This window comes from Halyomorpha halys, unplaced genomic scaffold (assembly GCF_000696795.3).
Source record: "Halyomorpha halys isolate HHAL.00 unplaced genomic scaffold, Hhal_1.1 Scaffold1421.1, whole genome shotgun sequence".
Lineage (NCBI taxonomy): Eukaryota > Metazoa > Arthropoda > Insecta > Hemiptera > Pentatomidae > Halyomorpha > Halyomorpha halys.
In genome coordinates, this window is record NW_027112482.1 from 1 (window position 1) to 10,719 (window position 10,719).

The 10,719-nt window shown below is 30.9% G+C and overlaps 1 protein-coding gene across 5 annotated transcripts in view; it reads right to left on the reverse strand.

The window, feature by feature from the left end:
* Nucleotides 1–190: 190 nt before the first annotated feature.
* LOC106689641 (bestrophin-1) overlaps nt 191–10,719 on the reverse strand; it is a 33,684-nt gene continuing 23,155 nt past the window's right edge. For 4 of the 5 annotated variants that reach the window (XM_067050319.1, XM_014434741.2, XM_024359665.2 and 1 more), the window contains 7 exons: nt 9,739–9,942; nt 6,661–6,760; nt 6,289–6,404; nt 4,560–4,709; nt 4,385–4,472; nt 4,245–4,317; nt 1,484–2,190 (listed from right to left, as the gene is read on the reverse strand). In XM_067050319.1, the coding sequence (XP_066906420.1) occupies nt 1,593–2,190; nt 4,245–4,317; nt 4,385–4,472; nt 4,560–4,709; nt 6,289–6,404; nt 6,661–6,760; nt 9,739–9,942 (1,329 nt within the window). In that variant the 3' untranslated portion in view covers nt 1,484–1,592. Of the gene's footprint in view, nt 404–1,483; nt 2,191–4,244; nt 4,318–4,384; nt 4,473–4,559; nt 4,710–6,288; nt 6,405–6,660; nt 6,761–9,738; nt 9,943–10,719 lie in introns of those variants that run through there. The other variant, XM_067050316.1, reaches the window with a different exon arrangement.

A 10,719-nucleotide genomic window follows, 5' to 3' on the forward strand; every position in this document is an offset into this window, starting at 1 on the left:
CCTTCTTCTCTTTTTTTACATTTTGCTTTCGCCAATACTTAACTTATATATATATATATATATATCTTAAAGTCAAACTTTAAGATTGATTTGAAGGCTTAGAGATAGTGTAAACATTGAAATTGAGTCAGTAGTAAGGATTATAAAAAGATTTTAGAACTTTATTTCATAAAAATTGTAAATTCTTTTATTTTTTCTCATATACTTTATAAAGTTATATGTTGTGTATATTATATTTTTAGTTATATTATCTTAGGACACTTAGTAAAATAACAAATAAAAAATTAAGAGATAAAAATAAACTATCATAATATAGGGGTGCTTCACATTTTAGAGACAAGTATATTAAAACTTTTGTTCAATTAGTTTAGTCATTCCAATATATTTCTTTCCTACTGCTGTACTGTAAAGAAATATTTCTTCATAATAAAATATTAATAATGATATAATTTTATAATTGCTTAAACTAATAAAAGAGTGGTTCCTAACTAGGGTTCTGTGAACTTCTTCCTTTGGTTCTGTAAAATAATTTAGGAATGTGTTACAACACACCAACTTGACCCAGTTTGGAACCTTAACACTTCATATTTTCTTCAAATTTTTACAAGTGTTGAGTAGTTAAGTAGCTGGATGAAGCTTGATCACTTTATTTGTATGAAAAGATAATATGTGGTTTCTGACATTTTCCTACTATTACCAAAAGTGTTCCACCGCTAAAAAAAATGTTGGGAACCACTGTACTAAAATGTCATTACTAGGCAGTGTCCCACTCTCAGTTTTATAATTAACATGTACAATATATATTTCTTTCTTTTGTAACCTATGTTAGATGCTACTGAAATGAATTTTCACTCATAGAGGATTATTTTTGTTAATAGTGAGGTATATTTATAAATTTTTTAAACTTTGTCCCCACATTTTAGGGTCATTACCAAACAAAAAACAAATTATCAGAGATTAAGTTCTAAAAAAAAAAAAAGAGGAAAGCTGGGAAATTATTTCTGAGTGTAGTATTAGCACAAGGCTGAAAAACCAGCCACCAGCGCAAAATGGCCTTCCAGTTGAGGAGCCTTCCTCAATTTTTAGAACATTGTAAATAAAAACATTTTTGTTTTTAATGACTATTTATAATTTGCTATACCTATAGGAATCAAATTCATGCAGTTAACCTTTTGCCCATTTACATTAGATGCTTAGAAAAGCATTAAATAGAAAATAGTTTTCATTACCGTGCATTTCAAAAATTTCCAATTTTTATAAATAAAAAGTTTTTACTTAAGCTGCTTTTTTAAATCAATATCTCAATAGAAGATGTATGTACTTGGAAAATTTTATTCAAATTCTAATCAAAATTCATGAAAATTTCCCTCTATAGAAAAGTGATCCAAATATCTTTTTGTTATATAGATAATATGTCTAAAAAATACAGAATAAGAACAAAGAAGACTTTTCCACAAAACTATACATTAAATGAAATTCTACAGAAAAGTTGGTAGCATTTTGTATTATTCAAACACCGATGCTCATAAGTTAAACTACAATATTTTTTTAACAGTAAAACACCATATAACAGGCATTCTTACCATTATGGATTAAAGTTGTTCTATATCTGGTTTCTCTTCAACATGACCATTCGTTTGATTAGTTTTCTCATCAGAGATATCAATTACTACATCTGCAATTTTGTTGTTTAGCTCAGGAATTAATTGTTCAATTATACATTCATTTTTTCCATCATTAATATCACTTTGAAACTTGCTATTATGATCCGTATCATTTTGACTAAAAATTTCATGTAATGATTTATTTTTTAAATCTGTTTTAGCTTCTTTGAATGTGCCTTGTTTTTCAAAGATGATTACATTGCTTTGTGAGTTCCCATGATGTGCCATAGTTTCAATTTCAGTTGTTTTTGTAGTAATATTGATAATTTCCTCTCCGACATGAAATAAATGCTGTGAGTTTGTGAATTTTAATGAATTAGCACTTGCTGAGCTTAATACTGGAACTCTGCTAGAACAGGACTGTTCAATAAGTTGTTTATTGGTTTCTGTTTGATCATCAAAAGCAATTTCATTATCATGTTTAGAATATCCATCAGAAATCTGTTCATCATTCAGATCATGTACATTATGAGTATTTCCTAATTTTTTAAGAATTGGATATGAAATTTCTTGGTTGATCCTCTTTCTAAAACAAACCAAAATGAATACAATGTTTATGTTAATATTTTTTACTATGAATTATTGACAATAACTAAATATAAATGAATGAATATAATATAATAATGAATTTACAGCTGCCTAAAAATCACTTCCATATAATGTACAGGATGTCCAGAAAGTGAATGTGCTATTTGAAAGTTAAATGTATTGAAAACCAAATATCTCCAAGGCAATAATTTATTTATGATCAATGTGCACATACTGGAAAATCATTTACCAAGAATAAATTTGCTTATTTTTTTAATTGGCACATCTAACGAAAAAAAGTTTGGATTTTATTTTTATTGGATGTATTTCAAAGATGTTACCATAAACTGAATTTAATTTCTTTGTTGGCTTTAGGGAAGAAGTATAACGGATGTGGTAAGCTGGCAGGAAAGGTGAAGCCAAAAAGGTGGGGCTTCTGGTGGAGCAGAGGCATGTCAGAGGAGTAGGTGAATAGTATGAGCCAATCACTGGCTGCCTTATGTTTTAGTTTAGATTACAAAGGTGGGTATTCCTATTACCTAAAGATAAACTTAGCCTCTGTGGCTATGGCCTTTTTGGCTATTTTCACTTTGAAGAGAAGTAGGGTTATGCCAACCCTCAGTTTATTCGGGTTGTCCTATAGACTGTCCCAAAGCTAGGTGTCACCAAATAAACCCTTGTCTACAGTACAACCTATGAAATAAATCAAATAAAAAAAAAGTATTATTTTTTATACTGTAATATCTGGAGACTGAACAGGAGGGCAGGCACAGCAGGTTCGTGGAACTTTATTAGCGATGCAAACCTTTACTGAACAACAGGATGCTTTCTGTGTCAGGAAAATGAATATTGCATCGAACAAGAGGTCCCATTGCAAATTAAACTCCACGAACTTAGCTGAGTCGTTATTACCACCATTCTGGATCGAGCGTTTTGATCGATGATGAAATGATTCTCACTTCCTTTTGTTTCCAATTTTTATAGTATTAATTATGGTTAAATATTTTTATAATATGCATTATTAATTATATTTAACTTATAAATAGCACACACCCTTTCTGGACACCCCATTTGCAGTTTTTTTCTTTATTTTGGAAGTTGATGCTAAAAATTATGTTCTTTAGTGAAAAAAAATGTTTATCATATTGGAACATTATAGTTATGGAATAATATTAATTATAATTTCAGATTAACAATAAATTTTCAATATCTTCAATTGCATTATTGTAAGAATAAGTGATGTTCAATGTTGTAAAAAATGGATTTTGAAAATTAGTAGAATGTAAAGCCACTAGATTAATAGTGAAAAAAAACATTTTAAACTTTAACCAGAGTGCTATAAATTTGCAAAATAGCAATAAAAAAAAAAGTTTAGGAAACTGATTCAAGGGTAAAATTATTAAATTAAAAAAGAAATAATGAATAATTCATTCAAACAGTTTCAGTCATTTTGTTTGTTTTTCAGTTTAATTGAGAAAAAAAAATGAATAAATCCTTCCTATATCTTTTAATTCAATAAAACATATGCTTAAGAATTCATATATAATTTAGTAATATTCTATATATTAAGAGCCTTTGAGATTTTCTGCTTCAATAAATTTTTGTCAAATAATTGTCACAGTTTTTTCTACTTTTTTAAAGTATTCAAACCATCTTGAAAGTATTTTTTTTTTTTAAATTTTCAAGTCAAACAAGGGTGCCGCAACATATTTAACCCAATAAGGGTGCCACAACAAAGACCAGTCTGGAATAATCAGCTATTAGGAGCGGTGTGAGAGGGCATTATAACAAATTGGCAGCATTGGATAGATTGGAATGCTGCTATAAGAGTTTTGATAATTGACCTTCCCATGACTTGTATTCAGCGTTTCAGTCACTTCCAGCAATAAGGACTGATCCCATATATTGGAATATGCAATCAAGAAACTTTAGCAATATGGAATAACCAAGAAGATGATGTAGTTGAGAATGTTATGCCAACAGGATGAATTGACACAATAATAATACAAACTTAAATTAATATTACCTCATTTACCCTATGTGTTAAATTACCTGAATGGAAGTAGACATTGCGAAGATTCAGTTAATTGTTCACTTTCTGTTCCAAAATCAATTGATACATCTCCTAGAATTTAAAATAGACTTAACAAATTGTATATTAGTTTTTTATTGTCTTGAAAAACTTAACTTGCCAGTAAATGATTGCTTCGGTTTTTTATAGTTCACAAATTTTCTTTCCCTCCTTGCACGTTTTGATTGAAATGGAAATGCACATATACCCTGAAAACACATACAATGTTTTTTCACCGATGAGATTGAAGTTTAGATTTTCATTGATATCTTGTTTATTTGTCAAACTTTGCTAACCTTGCTATTCTGCAATTTAGGCTGATTTGAAATTTGTATTATTGATTGTTTTGAACTTTTTATATTCATTTCATATTTGTTTGATGAAAATTTCATCCCTTGATTTCTGCTTGATGCTAGTGAAAGATCTGACATTTTGAACACTTCATCCTAAAATTAACTCTTGATAAAGTTCATGATTTCATTGAAAAAATAAATAAATTGATAGTTGCAGTCGGCGGAGTTAAGAATTATTTTTAAATAGATAGTAGAGGATTAAGTTTAAGCAGTAAAAGTTTCACTTCTTCCTATTCTTCACTCCACTGTACAAATCCCCAACCTTTTAACAAACAAACATGGTTTGTTATTAAATACAGTATTTTTTTTAGCAAATAATTGTGATAACTAGTAAAGCACTGCTATAAATATGTATAACTTTATTTGCTGTTATTGTTGGCTTCATTTGCCCTCTCTGTTCTGAAATGTCAAAACCTGATTGAGGACACTCTATGTTGGTTCCTGGTAAAGACATTGTGAGGTAGATTTTTATATCACTCAACTGTTGATGCTTAAGGACCTACCCATGCTGTTTTAATTCTGACAACACAGCAGACCGTGTATTTTCCTTTTATGTTCATGTAACTTGTGAATTTTCCAAAAAAACATTTAATTTCATGAAAGGGTTCTGCAGGTCCTTGCGTTCTAACAGTTGCTGGTTTCGTCGGGACGTAGCCATTGGATGCTGGGCTAGGGTTTGTGGACTTTTCAAAATTTTTTTTTTGCACAATAGAGCACTGTTTTTTCCCTGTCTGTGTGCCTCTTTATTTAACACCAATGAATCCATATTAAAAACAAAACAGGTACTTCATATAATTTTTCCGTTGCAAAATATCATCCTTTTTATTTTACAAAAGTATGACAGAAAAAAAATATAGCATTTTAATAAAAGTTACATTCTAATCTTAATCATTTATTCAATGTTTAATTGTTTTAAAAGCAACTTTGAAAATACTAAGAATAATGTTCTAGAGTTAGTCATCCTGACAACTGAAAGATTAATATATTAAATTAAAAGCTGTACCGCTACAACCCATGAAGGGTCAGGGGTTCAGTACTTTGTAAAGAAGTACTGTTACTTGACCAACAATTGTGCAAGGAGGTGACTTGGTCCGAATCACGCTCGACCACCAGATTTTTACCCAATTAAGGGTACCCAATTTAAGAGGCAGGGTGGACCCCAGGAGGGCTCCAAGAACCCACAGGAGTTGACTCACAGCTACAGAAAACAATTTCCTGCCCAGCCGGATTCGAACTCGGGTTATTAATGTATTGGTTCACTAATAGTAAAAAACTATCGATTTAACAACCGTGGACACACGAAAATAATTGAAAGAGAAACCGGAAAAAACCGCACCCCCACTAGTTTGCCGAGGGTCAAAGTCGTATTGGAACAAACATTTTCCTTGAGTTTTTTGTCGTTCTATTTATTAATTAATAGTTAATATGTTAATTATTAATTTTTCTAAAATCCTTAGCAATTAAAAAGCCAAAAAATAAAACAATAAAGAAGATATTTCATTACAAGGATATTTGGCTGCTAGACGTATAATTAACATTAAAATGAATAATCATTCGTGCTTATTTATAACTAAATTTATGACAGTAAAACATAGTTTTATGTAACATTTATTTCCGCTTTGGTCTACTTAGAATAAGTATGTTAAATACGAACTGATAATTAAATTTATACCTGATATTCTTCAGAAATATATCTCTTTGCAACTGTGCTAATGCTGCTATATCGGCGGGGCATTCTGTTTCTTTTATGTCGTTTCCAAATGGGCTTCATTAAAGACATTGAACTTCCTTAAACATCCATCATTATTTTAATATTGATTTGATTGATTCAATTTCTCTATAAATATTTTGAAATATTTATATACACAAAGGTCATTTTAAAAAAATATTTTTTCTTGCAACTAGATTCCTCTTTATTTTAAGAAAAATATATAGTACATTACGAATATTTAACATGATGAAGCAATAGTTTGAAGTAATAATACACTCTATTATAAAAAATGGTCCATATCAGTTATGTAGTAAATAGAATCTATTTTCATACCTAAGGTGTCGACATCTAAAACAGCAGTGAAAGGGAAAGTATCATCTGATTCTTTCGGCGACCCCTTTATCGAAACAGGAGTTGTCTCCTTCCTTGAATCCTACTTTCCAAATTTATTGATATACTTTTTTAAATAATAATTTGAGTATAATAATACAAAATAAAATATAATATAATTAAAACTATAATAATAAGCTTGATAACTTAACTACTTATCATTCACAGATGAGGTGCTTAAGCCCCCTTTTCTGCGGTGCACAGATGGGAAAAAAATAGCTTTAGTTGAAACTAATAGCTAAAATTGGTCTGGATAGATCCTTATTCATGAATGAACCATTGATAAATAAATATCGTATCAATGAAAATTTTAGCTACTAGTTTCATCTATAGCTAATTTTTGCTTAACTCTGCTGCGGTGACACCAGGGCGCTGTTTCATAATAAAGTACAAACTAATACTAGTCTTGTAGATTTATCTTAATTCAATTACACTAACATGTACAATAGTTACTCGTACTTTAGTATTTTTTAATTTCTGTAATATCACTAATAGTCATCCCTATTATGAAAAAAATAAGTATTAGTATTATTACCACACTAGTTTCTACATTTGTACTATGAACTAATACTATTAGCTTTCATTATGAAACAGGGCCCAGACGGTCACATTTGCAGCCACAACCGTGATAAAACACGGTAAAATAAATTGATGAAATAAAAATAAATTGATAAAAGGCACTTGTCGTGGGAGTACTGCCACACTATCATAATTCTTTGTGGTAATTTATAAGGCATTCAGTTCATATAAATGAAAGTAATAACGAAATTTGCCATACTAAACAACAATATCTAGTCTTTAAGTGTTTTAAATTGAATAATTTTATTCGGTTATGTAATGGTTTTAAAATAATTATAATGTCACCCTTACACATGTCGGGGTTGTCTGGTCTTAGGCGATTTCTCCAGCCTGATATCTCTTTACAGAAGGCCCACGACAAGGCGTATTCATTTATAGTTAGAAAGGAAGGCCGTGCCAGGGGATGAGCCCTGGACACTGACTAGGTAGAGGAGTTCTAGGTGAGAGAGTCTGGGGCAGAGTAACAGTTCTAGTTGCCGAGATGAAGCGGACGGACCAGTAAGCTGATTAGGCTAGGTGCAGCACTAGTTGCTAAGATGAAGCGGAACAATCCCGGTGACAATTGAAGGCCTCATGTGATCGGTTATCACTGAGAATTCACTCTTTTAACTCTACTTGAGATAGTTCCGTAGAATCTTTTTGCTCAATCTCTTTTTATTTTATAATTAACATTCTTACATATTACATATTAACATATATACATTTATACAGCTTCTTAGACGCTTGTAGTGCTGGTCCCTAGCGGGTTGCGGCGGCACTTCTTGCTCGCTGACTGTTACACACACTCAATATGTACCGACGAATGATTCTAATGAAAATAATGAGGGATTATATATTACACTGAAAGTATTGGACTTCCCTGCATCAATACTTACCTCAAAAGCTCAATTATACATTCAGTAATTTTTATCACTATAGTAATATTATGATGAATATTGAGCCTGTTGACCCAATGTTAATGAAGGCGTTCTGAGATTTCAGAACCTTGCATTATTTTATATTGACATTTATTATTCCATTCGATTTCTTCAAATTTTACGTTAATATTCCTCGAAGTCATTTAAAACAACGTTTGTAAGAATTTTATTATTTGAGTTATACATATTACACACACATATATACTGTTAGACTTTAATTTTTGGCACAAGCGTAAAGTTTATAAGTATTTAAGATACTCCAGCAATTATCTATGTCCCCCCTCACTTTTTTTTTTTTTTATGACCCCCTTCCTGGTCATTCTGATATACGGGAGGGTTATCTATAGGTGACCAATCTATTATAATCATGGTGGGGGTCAAGTTTTTCATTTTGTGGGACCTCCACTCAGTTGAACCACACAAGCCACTTTGCGGTAGTTGAAGTTGAATAGGGAGAATAGTAAGTCCATTGTACTATATTCCAATAACCACCTTAAAACTATCGCTCATTCCAAAAATATTACTAAATAATATTCTTTTAAAATTCTATCCTACCATCAAAAACATTGGAATCACCTTTGACCCAAATCCTAGAAAAAATATTTCTCCGATATCTTCCGTCATACCTTTTTCCACCTAAAAGAGACGACTAAATTACCTTCGTCATCAATTATCGTTTGAAACCCATAGATTCCTATTTATCTCTTTAATTTTTCCCATCACTTAGACAACAGTGGCAAGGAATACGGAGGTGACACCGAAGATCTCGAGGCAAAACGTTTAGTGAATTGTTTTCTACGATTCAACATCGGTATTCTGAGAGATGCTTGCATCTCCTATTATTAAGATTTGAACTGATGTTCCTTGTTTACAATCAGAATATACAAAAACGTTTGTTTTTTGTTTTTTTTACATATAGAAAAAAGATTTTTTTAAAAAACTTGAAAGTTTTTCCATTAAGATTTGTTATTTTTTAAATTTTCCTATTATGCATTAATTATTTAGTACGCAAAGGCCCTGAAGTCCGTATAATATACCCATAGTGTTATTCTAAAGAGACATGCCACGGAATAAATAAACAATTTATTATTATGTATAATAAACCTTCATTTTTCAGCTGGTAACTTTTTTAATACTTTAACTGCTATGATAATAGCTGTTTCTAATTTAGTTTTGAAAAATACAACCTTTTTTACATTGGCTCCTAACGTATGCCATTCCACTATGATCCTCGGAATTCGACCTAAGCGCCTTCAAGTGTTCCATTTTTTCCCCCTCAACATTCTTGTTTGTTATGTACTGGTCCCATCCTATGTAAGTGTGCGCTAACATTTAAAAAAATAAAATGGGTAATATTAAGAAGCTTAAAAATGTTTAAGGAGAAACAATCTATAGAACTGAATTATCGTTTTAAAATAAGTGCTTGTAGAATAACATACTTTGAAACCAGTACTGTTAGATGGTAATAATTAATAATATTCTATTGTGCTAAATGTAGTTCCATAAAATTTTGATTTTCACCAACTTCTCGTTGCTCTGACAGCAAAATGAAATTTTGCATGTGCTGTGGCACATCAACACCAAACGTAGAACCCAAAAATGGTTCCACAAAGTATTGCTTTGTTGCTTCGGTGTATGGAAGCTCAGCAGGAAATATTTGATCCCAATATTGATCTTTTATCAATTCCGGATGTTCCTGGTGCATTTCATCCACAATAACATATGAAATCTGGAACAAAATTTTACAAAGCTCATTAGATTGGACTGTCTTTTCAATGAATACAATACTAAAGTACCTGGATAAACATACAAATATATCCATCCATCTCACAGTAAGATAGGTTTTTATTTTGAGGGAAACAATTTTAAATCCTGGATCATTTAATTCCATTGTTTTTAAAATCGAAAACTCCTCTAAATTCTCTTCAAGCGAACCACCTCTTTAATCAGGATAAAGAGCATCTAAATAATATTTTTGAACTAGTGCTATGAACATATGATTATTTAAATATATGTGGATGATCCGGATATTGTTTTTTATATTCGAAGTATCCAATACTAATTTCAGGATTCCACGATGATTATTGAAATTTCCAAAACATATCAGAATGCTAAAATCAAGATTTCAAATTTCGATTCTATTGTTGTTCTCAAGTGTGCGCATGCGCTAGTTAGCAAATGAACATATGCTACTTCGTGTCCCACAATAGACTATTTTTCCAGTGAACTAAAATAAAAACAGTAGTGAAAAAACAGTGTCAGTGAGATAATAAGTGATACTGCTAACATGAGAGCTAAAATATAGGTGAGTTGTCGCTTATTTATTAACTTTAAGTGAATTGTGTAAACGTTCCTTAATACCAACAGCAGCCATAGACTCGTATTAGAGATAACAACTCCAGCCTTTGTCAGTTGCTCACTGGCTGGCATTGAGGCAGGACCGCGCAGTATTTTCACCTTTAATTACGTAATAACTACGTAATCTAAAATTGATTTATTTTATAAC